Genomic DNA, 24811 nt, shown 5'->3' with positions numbered 1-24811 from the left:
GAATTTACTCTATTGTTCTTTTTCTAACACCTTGACTTGTGTTAATTTTGTTCAGACAGTAAGTTTTTTTCCACTTTAATGACCATAGATAGTGCTTCCAAGTTTTATATCACTTTTGTTAGATGGGGAAATCAAATGAGAGAAAGGGGATTGGTTTCTGCATTATTGCCTTTCCAAAAAAAAGGCATATGCTATTATTTTGGCTGCTCAATGCTATGTTGATAAGAATGCTTAGTAAATACTGACAATGAAAACCAAAAATATTACAGTATTAAACCATACACATGAAGGCATAGATATCAACACCCCTTTTAGAAAAATCTTGAATGATTGCTTGCCTGTTTACTCCAAATCACAGTGTTTAACACGTTTACTCACTTCGTGTATGTATGTTACCATTTAAAAATACATAACTGTGAAATATGTTCTTTTTCACTAAATAACTAACAGGGGTTCCTATAACACTCCTCAGCATACTACACCTTCCAAAAAGAAAGTGGAAAAAAATCACCAGGTGATCATACCCTCCTCTCACTCTACATAAGTTACGGCGTGGTGGTTAAGACTCTGGAGTCAGGAGGACTAGGTTCATATTCTTGCTTTGCAACCTTATGTAAAAAGTTTAACCTCACTAAATGACATTTAACTCCTCTTAAGCTATTATTTCCTCTTCCGTAAAAAAGGAGATAACAATAGTATCTACTTCATAAAGTTGTTTTAGGAACATGAGGTAATGTGTGTAAAGCACTTAGCACAGTGTCTTGAACACAGTCAATGCTCACTAAGCGTAAAGTATTCGTATTACATTTGCTTCCTTTTTTTTTTTCTGAAATAGGTTTATGAGGGGCAGTCGTGACACAGTGGAAAGAACATTTGACTCAGTAAATATTTGAATTGGAATCCTACCTTTGCCGCTTACTAGCTGTGTTATCTTGGGCAATTCAATTAATCTCTCTGAGCCTCAAATTCCTCTTTCATAAAATACCTGCCTTTGAGGGTTGTCACAAGGATTCAATAAGACATTATCTGAGACAATCCTTGGTAGGTTGTCAATAAGCATTTGCTGTGTGCTTATTAACTAAGAAAAGAAACTGGCTAACCACCGCCTTTGAAAGATAAATTTCTTTCTCCAAGCAAGAGACCAAAAAATGGATTATCAAAATTCAATATTGTTTAGCTTTGAAAATGTTAAGTTTTCAAATAGCAAGAATAAAAACTATATACCCAACTATCTTTAAAGGAATAACAGCATCGATCTAAGCTGGTTCTAATGTTTCTAGATCCAAGGTTTGTTGACATAAAAGATGATACAACGATTCAAAAGCAGCAGAGGAGAGAACGGTACAAGGAAAGCTATCCTATTGATATTTTTAGCTCCACGGTATTTTAATGCTGCGACTGCTGCAAGCCAGCTGTGCACTAACCTTGGCTTCCCTTTCAGCATCGATGATACCTCCAGTCTGCTCCTGCAGGAGGGCATATGCTCTTTGGAGGGCCTGGTATTCTTTCGTTAATTGTCGAAATCGTAGCTCAGATTCTTCAGCTGCTAAACTCTATAGAGTTTAAGGAAAGACAAAAAATAATTATGCTATGGTCAGGTCCTTTGCTGAATGTGAAATATTAACATTTGTCCACTTTTTAAAGAGATGTTAATGGTTTGTTTGCTTTTGCATTGTTTGATTTCAGTTTTAACTCTAAAGTGTGCGTATGGCCACAAATATTGTAACTGTTCAAGATGAACACTGTAGAAATACTTAAGTTTTTATTTGAATAAAAAAAGTATTTGCTTAGTTATACATTTCTGATTATTACCCATTTGGGTTTGGATTTTACAATCTGAATCCAAATTAGAGAACTGATACTCAGATTTTGGATTCAAATTTGGAAGAAAATGATACTCAGAATTTTAATCTCATATTTTTGTCAATACATTCATACAGAGCAACTTCTTCCCCAGATAAATTATAAAAAACATAGTTTTAAAATTTTAGGCCTTAAACTTTAGAGCATAACAAAGTCACCAGGGGATTTTGTGAAAAATGCAGATTTGCAGGGGGCGGGAGGGGAAGACTCTACTTTCAAGATCCTGAGTCAGGAGCTGTGTTATCGGGTCCAGAGATTTTCATTGTAACTGAACCCCTCAGATCATTCTGATGAAGATGGACCACAGGGCATGCTTTGCTAAACACTATCTTAGACTGTATCCAAAAGCCGTTCAAGCTTATTCTTTGGTTTACACCTTCCCTAAATGAAGTATTTGGGGAAGTATCTTTTATTTTGAAAAAAGTCTTCAAGTTACAGAGCTGAATTGTAGAGAACTTTCTATAAGGGTTACCTAACATAAGGGAAGCTATTTTCCAAGAGGTAACAAAGTGAAGAGTGGTTTCAAAATTGGTCACTATTAGTAGACCATTATGTGTTGTTCATGAAGGAAACAAAAAGTGAAATGTATTTTCTCCCCTTAAAAAACAACTTGATGACAACATCACAAAACACTAGAGAAGTGGAAAAGCTTACTTCATCCAAGTCATCATCAGGAGTAGCTGGTGTTCTGTCTGTTCTAAATGAGGCCATGGATGATGTCTCTGAATCCATGGAGTCTTCATCATAGCCAATAAATGGGTCCAAAACAGGTCGCTGATGGAGGCAAAGTACATATTGACAGGCACAAATAAAATTGGAAAAAGTTGGCATCCTAAAAAAACACTATCAACTGGCATAAGTGTAAATGAACATAGAAAACATGAATTCATTAATGCTTCTTTGATGAAATAGAAATATTAGGCATGAGCATAATAATTCAAGCAATGTTTCACTTGTGATATGTTCAAGGAAAATTCATTAATACTTGGCTTTCTTCATAGAAATATTGGAGCTTTTTTTAACATTACATTTTATGCCATGAGTTTATGTAATTTAGGCTTTCCAGTATTTAAAGTATGATCAAGCAACTCTGAAAGCCTAGGCATCTGTGTGAAAGGAATTTTCAGATCATAAGTCTTATCATCCAATTTTATATCCAAATCGAAAAATGTATTTGGAAAAGAACAAAAACAAACAGAAAAACTAAAAAACAAAATTTTGTGAATTATAAGAGGCTATACATATGTTGATATGATGAGAGTATCTTTATCACTAATATTTTCCAAGCTAAATATGAAAATACATTAATTAGTTATAAGGTGGGCATCAGACTCTATTCAGTAGAAACATCAACTCATATGTTGATGTCTTTTTAGAGCTGACTCTCTAAATTGTCAGATAATCCTTTCTACATCAAACCTAGTGGCTTCTCTATTCACAGAAAGACATCTGGTAGAATTGTCATATTAAATCAGACCCTTATAGGTCAAAATCCACAGCACAATCATTTTTGGACTTCTGAGAAATGACAAGAGAAGAGACTGTCTTCTAGCAAGTAAAGCCCATAGTTTGCTGCAGTTCAGAACATCTGATTTATCACATCTTCGAAGGAAGATTCTTTGGCAAGCCTCATCTCTTTGGCTGCGTTTGTGGCAAATGCATGATGACCTAGTTTTCTCATTACCTTGATTGGCTTGGAGCTTCTTCTATGCTTTCTCCTACGAATGAGCTTTTCTCGGTCCTGGAAAACAGATTAAAGGACTTTTCAGATTTAGAGTTGGTACATATTTCCCAACAGTTGTTTTCCTCCTAAGGCATATTTCTGTTTAAAGTAAGATTATGTTTTATAAATCTTGGCAAATTTTGGGTTTGATACTTAAATACTCAAAGTAAGAATATTCTATTGCTCATCTATGTGGATCTGAGAGCCTCACAACAGGAAATGTGCTGTGTTAATCTAATCAGAACCCTTTGTTTTACACTGGCAAATTAACCAGCTCTGAAAATAATTACTCATATTCTCCCAAAGCAAAGTCTTTCCGTTTTCACAGACCCAAATTACTTCAAGCGTTGAAAAAGTGAACATTTCACAATTACATAAAACCTTATTATTTTCATTTAATCATTTGAAAGGCATCAAGGGCTACCTTTTGACTATTCTTGGATCCCTGCTCTTCCTTGAAGATGGAAACAAAGGGTCTACTTGTTCTCCTGAGTCACCTAACTTTTTTTTTTTTTATTCTCATTGGAATTTTCTGGGACACTAAAAGAATATCTAGAAACAATTATGGATTTCTAGAGTCCTTATTGTTATAAATAGAGATTCTCTTGGAATTAGGAATTGATCTACACAGCACTCTATGTAGTTACTGTACAAATACCAAAGGAGATGGAACAAAGATCACTTATGTCTCCCTTTAAGACTGGTTGATGTGCCTAAACAACTCAAAAGTCTATAGGAAACCCACAGCTTAATCTCAAGATGCTCAAAGCCAGGCAAATTCCCAGACTAGCGCATCTGTGAGATGTATGAATTACCAAGAATATGGAAGCAGACTGAGGGGCATAGAACTTCAGGAGATCACATTTGATAAATAATCTAGCATAACTGAGTAAATGAGGTTTAAGCTTTTCACCATTATATGTGAAAATATTCTGATCATGTAAGCTCAATTTATCTGAAATTTTAAAATTTATAAATTATGCACTTAGATTACCCTCTTAACATATGCATTATAACATATACTCAACATAGACATTTTAAAAAGGGTAAACCATAAGTGATTACACACAGAAGTTAAAATCTTTCCTTCCATCAGTGGCAATGAATCTACTTGCTCACCCTACTCTGAAGAGCATTGCCAAAATCTCCCCATCATTAGTTCCCAACTCTCTAGATCTTGGCTTGGTCCTGAACTGAGAGGGACCATATATGTCATTCACAGAATAAAGATAGAGAGGCAGAGTGGAAAACCCAAAGGCGTCTAGAGGACTTAGTCCACTTGTTGGTAACACATACCTTAGCCAGATGCAAGTGGGAGTAATAACTGTTATATCTACTTTGAAACCAAAACCAAACCCAGTACCATTGAGTCAATTCTGACTCATAGTGACCCTATAGAACAGAGAACTGCCCCATAGAGTTTCCAAGGAGCAGCTGGTGGATTCAAACTGCCAACCTTTTGGTTAGCAGCCAAGCTCTTAACCACTGTGCCAACAGGGCTCCTTACCTACTTTAGCAGGTACTAAAGTATTGGTCAGAAAAGCCAAACTGGAATTTTAGCTCTGATACATAATTATGCTGTTGTTCTTTCAACAATTATTTATTAAACCGTGACTTTGTGTTAGACATAGAGCCCTGGCGGCATAATGGCTAAGCGTTTGGCTGCTAACCAAAAGGTTGGCAGTTCAAATCCACCAGCTGCTCCTTGGAAACCCTATGGAGCAGTTCTACTCTGTCCTATAGGGTCGCTATGAGTTGGAATCAACTCGATGGTAATGGGTTTGGTTTTTTTTGGTTATGTGTTAGACATTGTACTAGGTGCTAGGGTACAAGAAGCACATGGTCCTGTCAATGTAGACAAAACACTTGATCTCTGAGCCTTAGGATCCTACTACTGGAGGGCAATTATAACATACACACAGATACCTTACCTACTTATACAACAATGCATTTGGAAGTTCTTTGTAATGTGCTTTGCAGTTATTATTTACATTACCAAATTAGTTAACAAAGGGTTATAATTAAAAAGGTTTAAAGCAGTTTAATAATATAAAATAATTTTGGAATACAGTCTCTTGAACATACATATTTACATCTTGAATATATGAACTTGGGTGTCTGGGGGGTAATCCAAAATTATTAAGTGCTTCCAGTATATGTTGATTTATTGGCTACTTGTCCTTGGAAACAGCTGAGAGTTTACAGATTGATCAAGACCTACCCTTGTGAGTTCATCAATGATGTTCTGTTGCTCAATGACCTGAAGCTTTAAAAACTCTGTCTCTTGTTCTTCGTTAGCTTGGTCGAGGTCATTCAGAGATTTTAATTTCTTCAAGGGTGGATGGGATGTTATTTTTTCTCTCTGAATTTGAAAAACAATATTGGAAAGGAAGAAAATACAGGTAGAGGCTTTAAAAATCATAAACTTTAGCTGTTAACGTAAAATATTTGTAGAAACTATGAAGCTGCAGCTAGATTTAGAAATTGCCCAGCTTGAATATACACACACACCAACCAAAACCCTCAAATATATTTTATCTGCTATAATAAGGCAAAATCACTGGGAATTGTTTGAAGATCTGCATAGCTGTATAGTCTGTCAAGAAGTACATTAGCATATCATTTGTCCATGCATAATACAAGTGATGGTATTTATTTCCCAACTATTATGCTATATCTTAGAAGGGGAGGGGGGCCCACCATACAGCTCTGTAAAGAGCACATTAGTGAAAATCTTGGAAGGAGGTTTGTGGGGCTGAGGAGCTATGTTGAAGCTCTGCTTTTCCATTTCCATGCTTTTGGAGAGTGTGCAGAATCCAGAAGCACTCCTACTGTTTGGTAAATTTAGAAGACCCATAAAATTCAGAGCAAGCCACCTTCTCTTGCTTTCTTTTTTAAAGGCTGCTTGCTTACGTAAGGGGAAATCCAAACTTTCATAAACAGCACTGTGTTTTAAAAATGAACCGAGAAAGAACAATAAGTTAGGCTACTGGAGTAATATAAAGAAGGAAGTTGCAATTCTGCAGAAGCTGTGATACACACCATTTCTGAATTTTCCTTGGTGATGGCTTTTAGTTTTTCTTCCATCCGCTGCAAAGACACCATCAGTTCATCGTTTCTCTTGGCGAGGCACTTGTTCCTCTCCAGGAGAGGTTTACATTGTTTTTCAGTTTCTCGTACACGTTTTAACTAGGAAGAAAGAAGTTAAACAATTTGTCTTCTGTGTTTGGGGGGTGTGGGGACAGGGGAAGTGAATTGGTGAGGGAGAAAGCACATCCCATTGGCTTTACTATGTGCCTCAGGGCTGACCAGTGACATTTCAATTCATTCAATAGACTAACTGCTTTGTTTTCAGTTTCCACTAAGTGTCTTTTCATCACAGTTTTCAGAACCTTATATCAATATATCACCTTAAAGGAGCTGCTGCAGAGATACTGCTTGTAGAAATGCTAACAGTAATTGCTCTCCTTGCTCCCCCTTGCCTCCTCCACCCCAGTTACCTCACTGTGCTCAGCCCCAATCCCACGCTTGCTCACACATCTCCTCCAACCAGGAATGACCTCACATTGGCTCAGAGAGATACAGGAGCTAATCAGAATCTCACAGCCACTACAGAATGCAACTAGGACCTGAAGCCAAGCCTGGCTGTCTCCAAAGACCATTCTTTTCAACAGAGGTTTTGCTAAGTCTTCTGACTCACACTAAGGCTGTTTATTTTTTTTATTTTTTGGCTTTAACAAAGAGAAGTTTATTCTCTCACAGTCCAGTATGCTACAAGTGCAAATTCAGGGCATCAGCTCCAGGGGAAGGCTTTCTCTCCCTTTCGGCTCTGGAGGAAAGTTCATGTCATCAATCTTCCCTTGGTCTAGGAGCGTCTCTGTGCAGCACCTCAGGTCCAAAGGACCTGCTCTGCTCCTGGCACTGCTTTCTTGGTGGTATGAGGTTCCCATGTGTCTCTTCTCGCTTCTCTCTTTCATATCTCAAAAGAGATTGGATTAAGACACTATCTAATCTTATAAACCTCATCAGTATAACCTCATCATACTGACAGAGTTTACAACACATAAGGAAATCACATATAACCTCAGCATAGTGATAGAGTTTGCAACACATAAGGAAATCACATCAGATTTACAAAATGGTACACAATCATACAATACTGGAAATCACGACCCAGCCAAGTTGATACACACATTTTTGGGGGGATACAGTTCAGTCCATGACACCAACTACAGCTATTCCAGCGCTGATTCTAGGCATCACCAAAACGTCTGCTTCTGCATTCCTCACAGCACCCACCACTGCATCAAGCACATGGTAACTGCTTATTAAACCCTTGTTGGCTTGCTATGAAGCAACAAAATGCTTTAGTGTGTCTGTGGTGTGTATTATTGTTCATCTCAATTATCCTTATTGTTCTGTTCCCCATTTTATGGATAATTGCGTGCTAGCTGGAGCAAATCCAAGCAAACTAACTTTCTATTACTGACAGCAGAACAAGGAGACCAAAATCAGGACCATATCCCCAAATAGGCTCTCATATGCATTATCCATCTCCCCAGGGACTGCTCTTCTGTGGGAATTCTTAAGGAGGCAAAGCCCCTGCATCTTTGTTACGGATGTCTTAGTTTGGTAGTGCTGCCATAATAGACATACCGCAAGTGGGTGGCTTTAAAGAACAGAAACTTATTTTCTCACAGTTCTGGAGGCTAAAATCAGGGTCTCGGCCGTGTCAATTTCTTTTATGGGCCTCCCTCTTAGTTTCCAGTGACTGCCATCAATCCTTGACGTTCCTTGGCATCAGTCTTCCCCCGTATGTATCTATGTATTTTTGTGCTCTTTTTATAACTCCAAAGTGATTAGGTTTAAAATCCATCTTACTCTGGCATGGCCTCATTTATATAACAAAAGAAAACTTCTATTTCCCAAAAGGGCCATATTCACAGGTACAGAGTTAGAATTTCAATGCATATTTTTTTCCTTTTTTTTTTTTTTTTATTGTACTTCAGGTGAAGGCTTACAGAACAAATAGTTTCTCATGAAACAGTAGTACACATATTGTTTTATGACATTGGTTAACAACCCCACAACATGTCAACCCTCTAACTTCTCAACCTTTTTTTTTTTTGGTGAAAATACACATAGCCAAAGATACACCATTTCAAAAATTTCTACATGCACAGTTCAGTGACATTGACTACGCTCTTCCAATTGTGCTGTTATTCTCACTTAAGATGAAGGCTTACAGAACAAAATAGTTTCTCATTTAACAGTTACTACACATGTTGCCCTATGACAATGGTTAACAATCTCACAACACATCAACAATATCCTTACTCAACCTTGGGTTCCCTATCACCAGCTTCCTTGTCCCCTTCTGCCTTCTGGCCCTTGTCACTGGACTACTGTACCTCGTTAGTCTTATTTGGTTTTACGGGGCTGTCCACTCCCAGGCAGAACGGTGAACCTCGGAGATAACTTCACCACTGAGCTAAAAGGGTGTCTGGGGGCCATACTCTCGGGGTTTCTCCAGTCTCCTTTAGGCCAGTAAATCTGGTCTTTTTTTTGTGAGTTAGAATTATGTTCTACATCCTTCTCCAGCTCTGTGCAGAACCGTCTGTTGTGATCCTGGTCAGAGCAGTCAGTGGTGGTAGCCGGGCACCATCTAGCTGTACTGGACTCAGTCCGGTGGAGGCCGTGGTAGCTGTGGACAATTAGTCCTTCGGACTAATCTTTTCCTTGTATCCTGTTCTCTTCATTCTCCCTTGCTCCCGAAGGGATAAGACCAGTGGAGTATCTTACATGGCCACTCACAGGCTTTTAAGACCCTAGACACTACTCACCAAGGTAGAATGTAGAGCATTGTCTTTATAAGCTGTGTTATGCCAATTGAGCTAGATGTTCCCCGAGACCATGGTCCCCACAGTAAGGCTGTTTATTTTTAAGGAAGTTTTATTGAAGAAAAAAAAACATAAATACAAATTTGAAATTATACTGACATCTGAGTTTAAGAATATCTAATGCTCACCAAGCTGAGGAAAAGTATGATTATATCGTTAACAAGTTGCCACTGGGTCCAGTCTGACTCATGGTGACTCCATGTGTGTCAGAATAGAACTGTGCTCCAGAGAATTTTCAATGGCTGAATGGCTGATGTTTCAGAAGTAGGTCTCCAGACCTTTCTTCCGAAGTACCTCCGGGTACATTCAAACTGCCAACCTTTCAGTTAGCAGCTGAGTACGTTAACTACTCCATCCAGGGACTACTATTATATATTTTTGTTATTGTTGTTAGTTGCCATCAAGTCAATTCCAACTCATGGCGACCCCATGTTTGTCAGAGTAAAACTGCTCCATAGGGTTCTCAAGGCTGTGACCTTTCGGAAGCAGATCTCCAAGCCTGTCTTCCAAGGCACCTTTGGGTGGGTTCGAACAACCAATGTTTCAGCTAGTAGAGGAGTGCTTAACTGTTTGCACCACCCAAGGACTCCTAGAACTGCCCCATAGGGTTTCCAAGGAGCGGCTGGTGGATTCGAACTGCCGATCTTTTGGTTAGCAGCTGAGCTCTTAACCACTGTGCCACCAGGGCTCCATTATATTGCTACCTAACCATACACTCTAGTTTGTCCAGTTAGCCTAAGGCAGGGTTTCTCAACCTTAGTACTGTCGACAGTTTGGGCCAGATATTATTTGTTGTAGGAAGCTGTCCTGTGCATTACAGGATGTTTAGCATCATCCCCCGCCTCCACCTACAATATGTCAGTAACAATTCTCTCAGTTGTGACAACTGAAGTGTCTCCAGACATTGCCAAAATTGACCTCAATTTGAGAACCACTTATCTAAGTCTATGAATGTCTTGCAGTAATTATTAATAGTACCACCTCTCATTCTCAAAACTCTCCCATTTGGTTGATATATTTTATGGTCACCGTACACAAAATGGGTTTCTATTTTTTAATTCTTCTGATTAGTTCATTCTTTCCACACAAATGATTCTCAGTGCAAGAATATATTGGGAATGGGGGTGGCAAAGCAAGGAAAGAAGAGGAGTATATCAGAAGTGCCTGTAAAGCTTTTTAAAAGCACTCACTCATGCTCTTGAAAGTCTAACATTTTGGTAAATGCTGGGGTAGGAGACTTAGCTACCTATGAATAGTTGAAAAAGCTCCCACTATGATTCAGAAACTGCACTCCCCCAACTCCATCCCAATGTCCTTTTGAAAATTCCCATTTTATATCAAAGGCCAAAATGGGATTTATTTTGTATAAAATAAATCCTCAGTTATTGAGCTTTAGTGCCTAAATATTGAATATTAAATATTGAATACACATAAGGACAAATAAATTATTTTACTAAGTTTACTCTTAGATTTTGTCTCTTTTCTGAAGATCAATGACATGCGTTTTCAATATTGTGAAATTTACTTAATCATGCTATTTATAGAAAATAAAGATAAGCACAAAGAGAAAGAAATATCCATAATTCTACCATACAGTACACCAGTAACAACTGTCCCATATTACCCAACAAAATCTTCTTTTTAAAAGATATACCTGAAAAAAAAGTCTGATATAGTTTAATATCAAAAATGACTTTACGTCAAGAAGTACTACTGGAGGTAAGGAAAATATTTCATAATGATAAGAGAGTCAATATACCAAAAAAAAAAATAAGTCTTAATTTATATTCATTTAATAACATAACCTCAAAGTTTTTAGAGTAAAACTGGCAGAACTAAGAAGAGAAATAGACAGATATGCTTGTTGAACAAGCAGACAAAAATATCAGTAAGGCAATATTGTTGTTTTGTGCCTTCCAGTTGATAGGCTATAAAGGATTTTAAATAAGACTATAACAAACTTGACCTAAACTGCATCCAGTAATTGCTTCTATGTGAATATAGAACATTCCTAAAACTGATCATATGTTGGAGTCAGAAAGTAAATCTCAACAAATTTTAAAATGTAATACAAAGTATATTTTCTGACTGTAGTAAAATTAAGGTAGAAATCAATAACGAAAAGATGGGTTAAAGAAGAAATCAGGTGAAATTAGAAAATATTTTGAATTAAACAGCAATATAAATATGGCATATCAAAACTTGTGGGATGAACCAAAAGCCATTCTTAGAAAGACATTTATGGCCTAAGATACACATATGAGAGAAAAAGATAGGCTGAAAATAACTTCTTTATAGTAACAAATACCATTAAGAATGTAAAAATAAAAGCCACAGAGTAGGATATTTGAAATCTAAATACCCAAAAAAGGCATAAAAATTCTTAATATTAATAAGAAAAATAAAGGCAACACAACAGAAAACGGAAAAAAAGACTTAAACAGGCAAATCTCAAAGAGAATACGCAAAGGACCAATAAACATCTGAAAAGTTACTCAACCTCATTAATAATGAGGAAACTACAATTTAAAATCACAGTAAGATAGACTTCATGCCCACCAAAAATTTTGTTGGTAAAGGTGTGGAAAAACTGAAACTCTCATACGCAGCTGGTGGGAATGTAAACTGTTGTAACAACTCTGGAAAACAATTTGGTAGTATCTGCTTAAACTGAGTACATGCATAACCCAAAAAATACCCAAACTTGTTGCCCTCGAGTCGATTCTGACTCATGGTGATCGTACAGGACAGAACAGAACTGCCCTATAGGGTTTCCAAGGAGTGGCTGGTGGATTTAGAACTGCCAACCTTTTGGTTTTAGCAGCTGCTCTCTTAACTACTATGCTACCAGGGCTCCACATTAATACCCTAAGGTCCAGTAATTCAACTCCTTTGTATATTCCTGCCAGAAATGGACACATCTTTTCACCCAAAGACATGCAGCAGCACCATTCTTAACAGCTAAAAGCTGGAAACAACATAAATATCCATTAACAATAGAACAGATAAATATATTGTGGTATATTAATTGAATACTATTGATTTGATGACAACAATGGCAATAATACCAAATAGAGAAATGAAAATGAATTAATGACTACATGCAACAGAATGGATGAATCTCACATACACACAATGTTGAGCAAAAGAAGACGGACACAAAAGAGTAAATATTGCATGATTTCATTTACATCAAGTTTTTAAAATGATAACACAATTCTATAGTGATAGAAGTCAGAATAGTGGTTAACTTTAGGAGAACGATGGTGACTGGGAGTGGCCACTAGATGGGGAGGCTCTGAGATGCTGGTAACCTTCAGTTATTCATCTCTGTGGTGACTATATGGATGTGTCACTTTGTGAATATTTATTGAGTATATTTATGATTTGTGCACTTTTCTCTATTATGTTGTACTTCTATAAATATGCTTAAACATGAAATAAAATATAAAATAAAAATATTCTCATTATAACTCACCAATTCATTTCGTTCATCTCCAAGCAAGGTATTCCTGTCTTCTAATTTTCTTATAGTGGCATTCAGTTCAGCTATTCTTTTTTGATTTCTTCGCAAATCCTACACATAAAAATTAAACTGGGTATTTCTTTAATAATACTTTTCATAAAGTTTTGAAATACTGCTCATAAAAGTAATAGGCTCAGTTCTCTTTATCTGGCTCATGATGTGAGAGTAAAATACTCTCTTATTCAAGGGAGAATATATATTTGTCTTCTTCTAACTCTCAATATGCAGCACTTGGATTTAAGACCAAGCCAGGTTGAAATCATCGCAAATGAATTCTACGTGGCAGCTACTCCCTGGAGCCCAGACTCCTGGCAAGGGGAGTGGCAGAGGTTGCACCAGCTTATCAGAGCCGTGTTCTGGGAAGCCAAGGTCGTGTTTGTGATTCAATGAGGTTCAAGGAGTAACACTTGTGTAATGTCTGCACATGGCTTCCCACAGGTCAGTCAGCTGTCCTGCTGTTACACTTAGCCACGGTGGAGACAGAGTACAAGGGTAGGGATGGGCTTTGCAAATTCCTCTCACTCCTGGAGAAAAAGCTGGGTTACAGAAGGTCAGTGAATTACCTTCATGAATTAAAGACAGTGGTTTATAGGGTAGCTTTCACTGGCATATTTTGTACAGTGCAACTGGCTTCCCCACTGGTAGAGTTGCCATGGACCATCTTACACACAGAGCAATCATGGCTTACTCCTATGCTCTAGGGTCCATATGACCATCCCTCCCATACACTTGCCATTCTGTTATCATTTTACATTTCGATAGTGCTGTACTGTTGACAAAGCAGTTTCACACACCTTATATCCCTAGACTCAGCAGAAAAAGTAAGATTCAGGGAGGTCTTAACTCATTCAAGGTTTTCATGGCTAATATCAATAGATCAACAATACGTATTAAATGCTATGTGCCAGGGATTGTGCTCAATTTTTACATATTACCTCTTCTGATCCTTAAAAAAAATAAATAACCAGTTGCTGTCAAGTTGATTCTGACTCATGGTGACCTCACGTATATTGGAGTAGAACTGTGCTCCACAGGGTTTTTAATGGCTGATTTTTTTTGAAGTAGACCACAAGGCGTTTCTTCCGATGTGCCTCTGGGTAGATGTGAACCACCAACCTTTTTTCAGTTAGCAGCCAGGCACTTAATAGTTTGTGCCATCCCGAGACACCCTTCCAATCCTTAGACCAGCCTTATAAGGTACCACTATAGCTCCAGTTTCACAGATAAGGAAACTCTGAGCAGTGAAGTGATTTGCCTAAGGCTACACAGTTAGTAAATAGCAGAGCCAGGATTTGAACCAGATGATCTGACTCTAGAGCCTATTCTGACAATTATATATGCTACACTGCAGGTGAGTGTCAGTAACAGAACTAAACCTATGTCTGCCAAATCATAGTTCAGTACTTTTTACACCACCTACTGGGATATATATATATATAGCCACAATTCATGAATTGTTCATTACTTGGTTCTAAGTAGTACTTTGGAACCCATTTCTGTTCCTAAATAATACATTTTCATCTTTTTAGCAGCTAAATAATTTGAAAGGTATAACGTGATAGCCAACTCTACACAGCCCATGCCTATCACTGCACTTCTGAAACTATTTTCTCATATAAAATGATGAAGATCTAGGGAAATAAGTGGCAAGTTCAATCAGACTAGAAGTTTTCCGGTGATGATTACAAAAGTTTTAGTCTTTTATACAGTGATACATTTGACCTCTGTAGATGCTAACTGTCTTTACCAATTTCCAACCCAATTGTTCACACAAGGGAAAATTACCAGTCTTGGAAAGAGACAAAGTACTTTCATCTAATTTATGGTTTGTTATAATAGGCTGAAGTTTGGATAGGTATCGCTTAGCTAGAAAATTTTTTATGAAGGATTTAATGAGATCTGTAATTCTCCTGTGATCTGATAATGCAGTGCAGACCACTTTGTTGTCTATGAATTTAGAAAACCCTGCTCCCAGGATGCTAGCTGGTGTTACAGTAGGAGGGGGATTGATTTCTTTGTAGTAAACAAGAAAAGATCTTAAGTGAAAAGTAAAACTTGGGCGCTAAATAAAAGAGGACTCCTGAGTTCTTAACTGCAACTTGAATGGACTTACAGGACTGCTGCAGTGTTCGGAGCCATCTCCTGCTCTTCCTGGAATTTCTCGTTTCGGACTGCTCATGTTACACTCAGCCTCCTTGACCAGAAAGAGTTGTTCATCCAAAGCCTCCTTCTGCAGCTGGAGTTTCTGTACATAGCCTGTCTGGGTCTCCAGTTCCTTTTCCAGGGAAAAGATGATCCTGTCCTTGGCTTTGATTTCATCCATCTGAATTAAATGAGACGCAGGACATTTTATTTAACAATGCTGTAAAGAAATACATTCTTAAAATGGTATGAGTTTAACTTCTTTGCGTTAATATTAAAAAGATCACGAATAAGTGCTTTCGTTTTATAAAGACAACATTGTGTAACAAAGGTGTTAAGGAGGACAATTTTTTTTTCTTTCTGTCTCCACTATATCCTGTGTAGAAGTTCTGATGCAAGTATTTTTTGAAATGGTCTGGGTTGGCTGGATATGAAAAAGGAAGAGTTACTTTCAAACGGGTCACTGGTGTTAATGAAGACAGACACTAAATATTCCACTACACTGTTTCCCAGGACGATTTTTTGTGTTACTTCCTTTTTGGAGGAACCGGCATTCGAGTTTAGTTCCAATAGCAGTGTTGCACCTATGGATGAGTCATTTGTAACCGAAGAAACTGCAGACTTCCCAGTCGTCTAGTCATTTCCCAAGGCCAATATTATTGCATCAGGCCAGCAGATTTGGAGGTAGGTCTTTCCATGGTCATGTCATATGGCTCTTCCCATTTCTGTCCATATTTCAGAGCAGCCCGTGCTTAGCAACCATTTTACTATTAATATCAGAAAATCATGTCTGGGACCAGAACAGGGTTGGAAAATACCTGGCAACACTAACCACTAATTTCCCCTCCCACATCTGTGGAATACATTTATTGATCCCAACACTCATTTCAGCTAAGCCTGGGCATGGTCTCAGGCATTTGATATCAACTGATCAGAGTTTCATCGGACTGAAATCTTTTTGCCATCCCTGGACTAGAGGACTGATGAAGTAAATATCTGTAAAGAATTCTTGAGGAAAGCACGGCCACCAGGTTAGAACTTTCTTCTCATTTTATTATATTCTATGCGGATATTCAAAATAAAGATAGGGAAAAGACACCTAGTGAAAACGTTTTATTGTTCTCCTTTTATTAAAAAAAAAAAAGTCTCCTTATATACAAGAAGTTGTTCCCTATAAATAGTTCTTTGCTTTTCAGGCCAGGGATGGGGAGTGGGCAGAAATTATACTACATAGTCTTATACAGGTAGTCCCCGACTTAACAACGTGGTTTCATTGTGACAACTCGGTTGTAAGTCAGCTCTGATGTAAGTCAAAGACCTCTTTTTTTTAGTTTTCATTATTACTGGCTTTTATCATCAGTATCTTTATAAATCCGATCTTAGAATATCTGTGATTGAACATCTGAGAATGATAACATCAGCAAATTACCCACTGCAACACTGTATGTAGTACATATTACTAACGATATTAGACAAACAAAAAAAGACAGTCATAAGTGTGGGTCATCATAACTCGAATATGTTGTAAGTCAGGAACTACCTCTATTTTACACAGTAAGTATTTGTGAGCTATTGCCTTCAAGTCGCATGATTAAATTTTAGGCTGATTTTGAGAGGACACTGGGATAGTTTCTGCATGATCCTGTAACATTACCTGATAACCTGGTGAGGAATCAAAGACTGCCTTGTTCATCTGAGGGGAAAAGCATTGTCTTTAGTCTCCTTGTTGGAGACTTGGGTCCAGTGTTATTCTTAATTGAGTGGCTCTTTCATTTGAGAGACCTGCCATCTATCTTGTTATTTAAAGTTGAATATAGCCCCAGATGCTGGTTCCAATTCACTCTACCTAACTGAACTTGCTGAGAAATCATTCCAATACTGCCCATATAATCATCATCCTCATCACTATCATCATAACTGTAATTTACAGATTTTTGTTTGCACTATATTAAAGGCACTATACTCAAAGATTTGCATGAATTCTCATTTTTTTTTAAATAATTGTATTAAGTAGGTTCTCTTATCACTATTTTACAGATTATGAGTGAGAACCGAAGGGTTAAAAACTTGGTCATAGTTATATGTGTAAGTTGTGGAGCCTAATTTTTATCTTCTGACTTTAGAGCTCACCGTTATCCATGATGTTACCCTGGCTCCAAGACTATCCATATATTCCTGGCACTTTCCAAAGTGGTTTTCTGTGGAATATCCAGTAATTATTATTGTACAGGCTCTGCTGCATAGTGGCTGAGCATGAAATCTGTGAGAACTCAGGATACTGAAAAACTACCAAAGCTCTAGTTCTTAGATGGTGGAGGGGTGGCGGGGAGGAGGGATTTTCTAAACAGAATGGCTCCCAATTCTCTCTCTTCTAGTTTAAAAAAGAGAGCTGGGGGAGGGAGTAAGGACAGGCTAAGAAGAGAGAAAATGAAGACAAGTGCATCTGTATTACTGAAAAAGTTTCCCATGTTATTCTGTTTGTACCCAAGTTTTGAACCTCTGTTCTGGTGGCTTAGCATTTTATGTTGCTAGTAAGAAGGATTTCATGGCTCCTTTAGCAATGTGCCAGTGAAAGAGAGTCATGGAAAAAAATGAGTGAATATACTAATAGATTTTACATTGAGATCACCAACAAGCAAGAATATTCAATGTAAAGCTCCCTTTTCCTTTACCTACCTGCAGACTCCAGAGTACAAGTTCCTGATTCCTTCTTCGTTAGTCATTCATTGTCCTTTCAAAAGCCAAAGGCAGGGCAGAGACCAATATGTCTGCACTGTGTTTGGTCTTTATTGCCAACAAGTGCAGTAAAATGAATTGCAGCTGAAGAATTCAGAAAGTGTGGCAAAGGCAACATTTTACAGTCACACTGTATCTCAGTACAAAGAAAATTATACATGTTTAGCGCTTACGAATTTCTGAGGTAATCATTTTACTTCAAATTGAAACCCTACAGATAGTGTCCAAGGAAAACCATTGAGATTCTTGGAAAGTAACTGCTTAAAATCTGTAGACACAAGAGGGAAAATGAGTTTTTTACTAAGAAAATATTATTTTTAGAGAAGCATAAAGTACATTCTAAGTTGTGATGGTTAATTTGATTTACTTCTGCTAAGATACAACAGATACAAAACATTGTGTGTAGATGATCTGAAATGCTTCTTCTTCTAAAGTAATTGGACACGGTCAATTTAGGATATTATAGTTTTCAGACGATAGTTATATTTGTTTTACTTTTAAGCATGGTGAGACCTGTGTGGCTTTTGGTCACATGTGTTAAAAGCGAAGACCCAAACTGAAGGCTTGAGGTAAGTTTTGGAAATTGGTACTAGCAACACAAGCTACTTAGGAAGGACACCCAATTTAAAAACAATAGTCCCTGTTTTGGAGGTTTACTTTGGGGAAAAAAGATCTATTTTAAAAATGAGTGGGATTTTGTAGGCCTGTATCTTGTTTTCAGACATAGTTCTAAGACTGGTGAATCACTCAGGATATTCCCAGTGGTTGCCATTTTCAGACATCTTGAAAGTCTTAGGAGGAACTTTCCTTAACCCACGTAAAAATACAAAAGTATTTTATAAATGGAGAGCCCACAAAACATGCTGACTTTGGAAGAGTTCATAATTTAGAATACTTTTACAGACATCCAAAAAACCAGGAATCATTGACTAGATACTCTCCATATGAATGGGGCTGGGAGAACCCAGTTTTTAGGAGAAAGGTAACTCTAAAACCTTTGACACTCTTAATAGTACTGACTTCGGCTTGGGCATGTCTGTCTATCTATCTGTCTGTCTGCCCATTTGCCTATCTGCCTGTCTACCTATTCACCTTGTATTTTGGATAAAGTACTAGAAGAAGAGTGTACACTTGTTTTAATGCACTGATAATGAAACACCTGAAACAGCACACCCCATGGAGGAATGAAATCTCAAAAGGCAATGGCTCTGCACAGGTCTGACAGGATTACTAACCAGCCTCCGAATATCCCGCTCTGACTCCCACTTGATCTTCGAGATGGCTTCTTGGTGGGATTGATGCTCACTGCGAAGGTCCCCTGCCTTGATTTTATCTGCTTGGATCATATTGCTCAGAGCCTCGTCCACCTGCTTCTTGGCAGTTTTTAGGTCCGCAATTTCCTGTAAGAGCTTAAGGCGCTCTGCATCAAACAGTTTCCGGGCCTCCTCTCGGGCCTCAATGGTGAGCGCTGTCCTTACTTTGTCACTGCTGCCATCCCGGAGAGCACACAGAGCTGATTTGAGCCTCTGTATCTCTCCCTCTCGCACCTTCACTGTCCTTGACATTTCCTGCTCATGCTGCTTGATGAGATTCTCCCGCACAGCCTGCAGCTCCTTCATCTTCTCCTCATGGAGCTTGGCTTTGAGTTCGGTCACCAGGACCGTGTGCTTGCGCTGCTCCAGCTCACGAATCCTCTTTGCTTCTTGAGTTTTCTCTCTTTCAATCTTCGATACCTAAAGGGAGAGAGGGGAAAGGATGAAAAGCAATGAGCCTCAAACGGAAGGTGTGCTCCCAGGCAGGATTTGCAGCTCAGACCACTGTGATATGCTTGGGATAACTGTGATCTCTTAAATCCCCATCTCTTTTCAAACTCTAGGCCACTGTGTACTCAGAGTGAAGGGAACTACATACAGCCTTAAAGCTGTGAACATAGCGGCAAAAGGAGGAAACGTGTAAGGATGTACATATTACTTTCTTCAGAAAGACATTAGATACTCTGGGGCCTTATTACTCCTGGTGTGGTCTGCAGACAAGCAGCACCGACATCAGATAGGAGCTTTTGAGAAATGCAGAGTCTCAGCCACCACCCAGGCCTAGGAATCAGAATGGGACTTTAACAAGATTCCCCAGGTGACTGGTATACACATTTAGAGGATCAGAAAAACACTGTCCTAATGGTTTCACCTTGGTGTCCAAAAGCAAACTGAACCCATTGCCGTTGAGTCAATTCTGACTCACAGTGACCCTACAGGACAGGGTGTCCAAGGCTGTAATCTTTACTGAAGCTTTACCTTTCCATTAGCTGCCACCAGGGTTCTTTCGCGTTAGTGTGGAAGAGTTCAAAACAGATCATCTGGAAAGCTTTTTAAAACTCACATCCCTAGCTAGATCCAAATTATAAATGTGGGTATCTTAGGAAAGATCACAGTATGAGCGTGTGGGACAGACTAACAAATTGGTGCCTAGAGTGATATTGTAAAGTATTTTCTCAATACATTTTGATGCTGCAAGAGGGGAGGGTGAAGAATGAAGACAGTTGATGAAGCTTCAACCTAACCTCTCTTGGTATGAGCAACTTAATTCCATCCCCAAATTTTACACACCTCCCCCTGCCAAAACATGTTTTGCAGTTCACTGGGCCCTCTCTTGTTAAAGGAGTTTAAAACCAGTTGTGATAGAGTGAATTCCAACTCATGGTAACCCCATGTGTGTCAGAGTAGAACTGTGCTCCATAGGGTTTTCAATGGCTGATTTTTTGGAAGTAGACTGCAAAGTCTTTCTTCCCAGATGCCTCTGGGTGGACTCAAACCTCCAATCTTTTGGTCTGCAATCAAGCATGGTAACCCATTTGCACCACCCAGGGACTCCTAAAAGAAGTTAGTGCTGTTGCTATTTCTGCTTGCTCCATGGAGGTCTCTTTGCACCCCTGTCTCTCACCTTTATACTTCCCCCTCAACACTCCTCCAAGCAGTTTATAAAGTATTCCTTCTAACCTTTTAGTCTTTTAGGAATTCTAGTAAAACCAATCTTCTGTGTTTAGTTTCATTTCCAGTGATAATATAGGAATCTTTATATATTAGCCATGGCACTGCCTTTATCTGGCTGTAATTCAGTCTCTAATTCAAGAGAATAGAGTGAGACACTGCATTTGTATCTTGGAAAAGCCTCTCAGTGATCCTGTTCTATTGTCCTCCTCCAAGCTCACCTCTACTGCCTGTTCTCTTCTGTCTCGTTTCTTTCTTTCTGTTTCTCTTACACACACACACACACACACACACACACACGCACACACGCGCACACGCGCACACACCCACCTGGAAAAAGGAAATAATTGAGAAGCCCCAGGTGTTATATCTAGTTAAGTGATATCGAGTCTCTGCCCTGTGTAAAACCGGCCCTAAGTTTTACGAAGAAATCCTTGAGGGACTTTCCAACTGAAAAATTTTGTTTCAACCATCCTATTCAAACCATCCTAATTATAATGAGGAACGTCAGAGATTTTACTTACCTTAATAGTTTATTTAACTTTAGTTGGAACATTATTTTCTAAGCCCACACAATATTTTATACTTTATTTTTAAAATACAGGCAGTCCTCAGATTATGAAAGACCAATTTACGTACAACCCGTAGATATGAATATGAAACACTCCCCCGCCCCCCACAACCGCCCAAGCCTATGGGGAAAAAAAACTAACTCCGTGCTCGGTCTGGGCTCCAAACGGGCTGTGCTTCTCCCGCGTGCGCAGGTGCCACAGCCGGTCCTTGGACTGCCGCTGGCGGTGGGCGGGCCCCTGCGACTTGGCGCGCCCAGCCGAGGCGGGCCCGCAGCAAGCGGTGAACCCACATGCATCTTTTCTCGCTTTCTTGTAGTGGCCACAACGTCCGCGTGTCCCAGTCACCACCGCCGCGCCCCGCATGGTGCCGCGCTCTACGTGTTCTCCGAGTACAACAGGTCAGTGCGCGACGCTGGGCACACAGCCAGGCCTCCGAGGGCCCCCTTACCCAGCTGGGCCCCATCCCACGCCGCCAGGCCTTCAGTGCTATGCAGCCCGGAGCCATCATAGCACCTCTCTGGGCTTCTGTTTCCCCTACCTTATGATCCTGGGGATTTCACTGTTGTAGGGGTTCCTGGCCTTTTGGTGGCTAGAGGGCGGGGGCAGTCTTAGATTCCTGACATCTGTATGTCCATTTGGTTTCCGGGGGTCCATGGAGTACTTCAGGTTTCCCTGAGGGTCCTCTTCCCAACCCTTGGGCCCCTGCTGGCTCTTAGCACATCCTGAGCGGCACTTTGTCCCTTGCACCCCGAGGTAGGGGCCTCATAGTTGGTGTGTGGGGTTGACAGGTCCGGTGAGGAAGTGATGGGGGAATGATCCATCCGGCCCCAGCACCATCCTACCTACGCCCCCAACCCTCTCTGCCTCTGCTGAGGAGGGTTCAAAACCCAGCAGAGATGCGGCCCTGTGGTACAACCTAGGTTTGTTTCAGAGTCTACAATAAAGTATCTAATTGATCTCAAAGGTTTTACAGAACAGAACTTTCTCAGTATTTTGGGTAACATTTGCCCTGTAGGTATCTCTTCAACTGTGGAGAAGGTACATACAATGGTTCGTAATAAAAAAAAGGGTGCTACTTTGTGATCCACATCATAAACCTTATTGTTATTATTGTATTATTATGTTAAAGATGTTTCAGTGTATTTGGAAGTGTTTCTTTAATGTTTTTCATGCACACAAAGGTACACTATATTCTGTATACTAAGACAAACACTTGACTAACCAGTATTAGATATGAACCATACCTAACTGTTTGATTCACATACAAATTCGACTTGAAGACAGCTTTAGGAATGGAACTTGTTCTTAATCCAGAGACTGCTTGTACAGCAATTATTCCCATGATGGTTTGCTAAAAGAGTACAGAGCATAGCACATGCAGACTTGGGCAAAACAAGCAGCCAAGCATCCTGTCCTCTGCTGTGGCCTCCTACTTAGGCCTGAGGTCCTTTCCTGGATGCCCATTCTCTCATAGGCTTTAGAGCTACGCTGTCCAGTACAGGGGCCACTAGCCACATTGAGCACTTGGAATTCTGTAAGTGTAAAATACACATCAGATTTCAAAGACTTAGTATGAAAATAATAATATAAAATATCTCATTAAGAATTCTTATATTGATTGTTGTTAGGTTAGGTGCTGACGAGTTGATTTCGACTCATAGTGACCCCGTGTAACAGAGTAGAACTGCCCCATAGGGTTTTCTAGGCTATAATCTTTACGAGAGCAGATCGCCAGGCCTTTCTCCCATGGAACCACTGGGTGGGTTCAAACCGCCAACCTTTCACTTAGCAGCCGAGCACCTAACCGTTGCGCCACCAGGGCTCCTTTTATATTGATCATATGTTAAAATTATAATATTTTTGTATTTTCGATTAACTAGGTTAAGTAAACTATATTATTAAAATTAATAATCCTGCTTCTTTTGACTTTTTAAAATTGTGGCTATAAGAAATTTTAAGACCACATGTATGGCTCATATTTGTGGCTTGTGTTATATTTTTATTGGGCAGTATTGCTCTAGAGTTCCTGGAGTTTCATTTAAAATGTAGCCAGCTTTCCCCACACTGCTGTAGATATTCTTTTAATAAAGCCCAGTTATAATTTACCTTTCTGCTCAAAAATCATCTAGGGCTTCCTAACGCTGTGAAATGAAACATGAAGACCTTAGCTGCACCTTTCCAGCTCTCAGTGGTCGGACTCTCAGCTGCCCGTTTCTGTCTCTCACTCACATGGCCCCTGCTCCAGGCATTGAGTGAGGACTGTGCTATTTTCTGTCATGCCCTGAAGCTCTGTACCTATGAGTCTACAGTTCCCTCTTCATAAAGTGCCTTTCCTTCAGCTCCACTCTTTGGGATCTTCTCATTCTTTATGGCCCAGCTGAATGTCACCCTCTCCTTCACGCTGCCCCTGATCACACAGGACAAAGTTCAGTTCGCCTTCCTTTGTCTTCTCAACACACTTTGCTAACACCTCTTTACCAGTCCTTTCCACATTTTTCTTTATGCTAGGCTTTTTGCACACGTGTATATCTTCATCATCTCTTTTCCTACTCCTACCCCTGATTAAAAACTTCTTGAAGACCACCTTTGAGACTTGTTCACCTTGTATAGCCAGTGGTTCCTAGCATACGACATGATAAGGACCCAGAAGACATGTGTGTAGTTAAAGAATGTATACCAAAAAGTTTCCCTGGCCCTGTCACACAGTTTAAAGAACACAGGCTGGGGAAAGTTACTTTAGCTCAAGTGATAGGAACTTGGTAGATACTCGGCAAATACTTTGTAAATTCACCTTTGAATTAAGCAGGACATATTTACGTTAGGCATTTGGAGCAGTATCATGACCATGAAGTTTGTCAGTTATTAAGTTATTACGAGCAATTTTAGCAATTCTTCTTGGAACAATGAAAAAACTGAAGTAAAAATGGACAAAAGATAAGAAGTGCTGGGTTTGCATTTCAATTTCACCATCTGCTGTCTCTAAGAAAGGTGCTTCCCTTCTTAGGATCTTTGAATACACTTTAAAATATCTGTAACAGTCACACAAATAGGTATATGCACATCCATGTTCACTGCAGCACTGTTCACATTAGTAAAAAGATGGAAACAACCTAGGTGCCCATCAACGGACGAATGGATAAACAAATTATGGTATATCCACACAATGGAATACTACTCAATGATAAAGAACAATGATGAAGCCATGAAACATCTTATAACATGGAGGAAGCTAGAGGTCATTATGCTGAGTGAATTTAGTCAGCCACAGAAGGACAAATATTGTATAAGACCACTATTGTAAGAACTCAATAAAAGGTTTCAACACAGAAGAAAATATTCTTCGATGGTTACGAGGGTGGGGAGGG

The 24811-nt window shown here is 39.2% G+C and overlaps 1 protein-coding gene across 5 annotated transcripts in view; it reads right to left on the bottom strand.

The window, feature by feature from the left end:
* JAKMIP2 (janus kinase and microtubule interacting protein 2) overlaps positions 1–24811 on the bottom strand; it is a 186174-nt gene that overhangs the window by 39219 nt on the left and 122144 nt on the right. For 4 of the 5 annotated variants that reach the window (XM_004384929.2, XM_004384927.1, XM_004384926.1 and 1 more), the window contains 8 exons: positions 19126–19623; positions 15126–15335; positions 12965–13063; positions 6629–6775; positions 5808–5948; positions 3548–3604; positions 2518–2637; positions 1425–1553 (listed from right to left, as the gene is read on the bottom strand). In XM_004384929.2, coding sequence (XP_004384986.1) covers positions 1425–1553; positions 2518–2637; positions 3548–3604; positions 5808–5948; positions 6629–6775; positions 12965–13063; positions 15126–15335; positions 19126–19623 — 1401 coding nt within the window. Of the gene's footprint in view, positions 1–1424; positions 1554–2517; positions 2638–3547; positions 3605–5807; positions 5949–6628; positions 6776–12964; positions 13064–13708; positions 13741–15125; positions 15336–19125; positions 19624–24811 lie in introns of all 5 variants that reach the window. The other variant, XM_023739169.1, reaches the window with a different exon arrangement.

Source organism: Trichechus manatus, unplaced genomic scaffold (assembly GCF_000243295.1).
Source record: "Trichechus manatus latirostris isolate Lorelei unplaced genomic scaffold, TriManLat1.0 scaffold00130, whole genome shotgun sequence".
Classification (NCBI taxonomy): domain Eukaryota; kingdom Metazoa; phylum Chordata; class Mammalia; order Sirenia; family Trichechidae; genus Trichechus; species Trichechus manatus.
The sequence above is the reverse complement of the archived record's forward strand: the minus strand, read 5'-3'. Positions and strand labels throughout refer to the sequence as shown.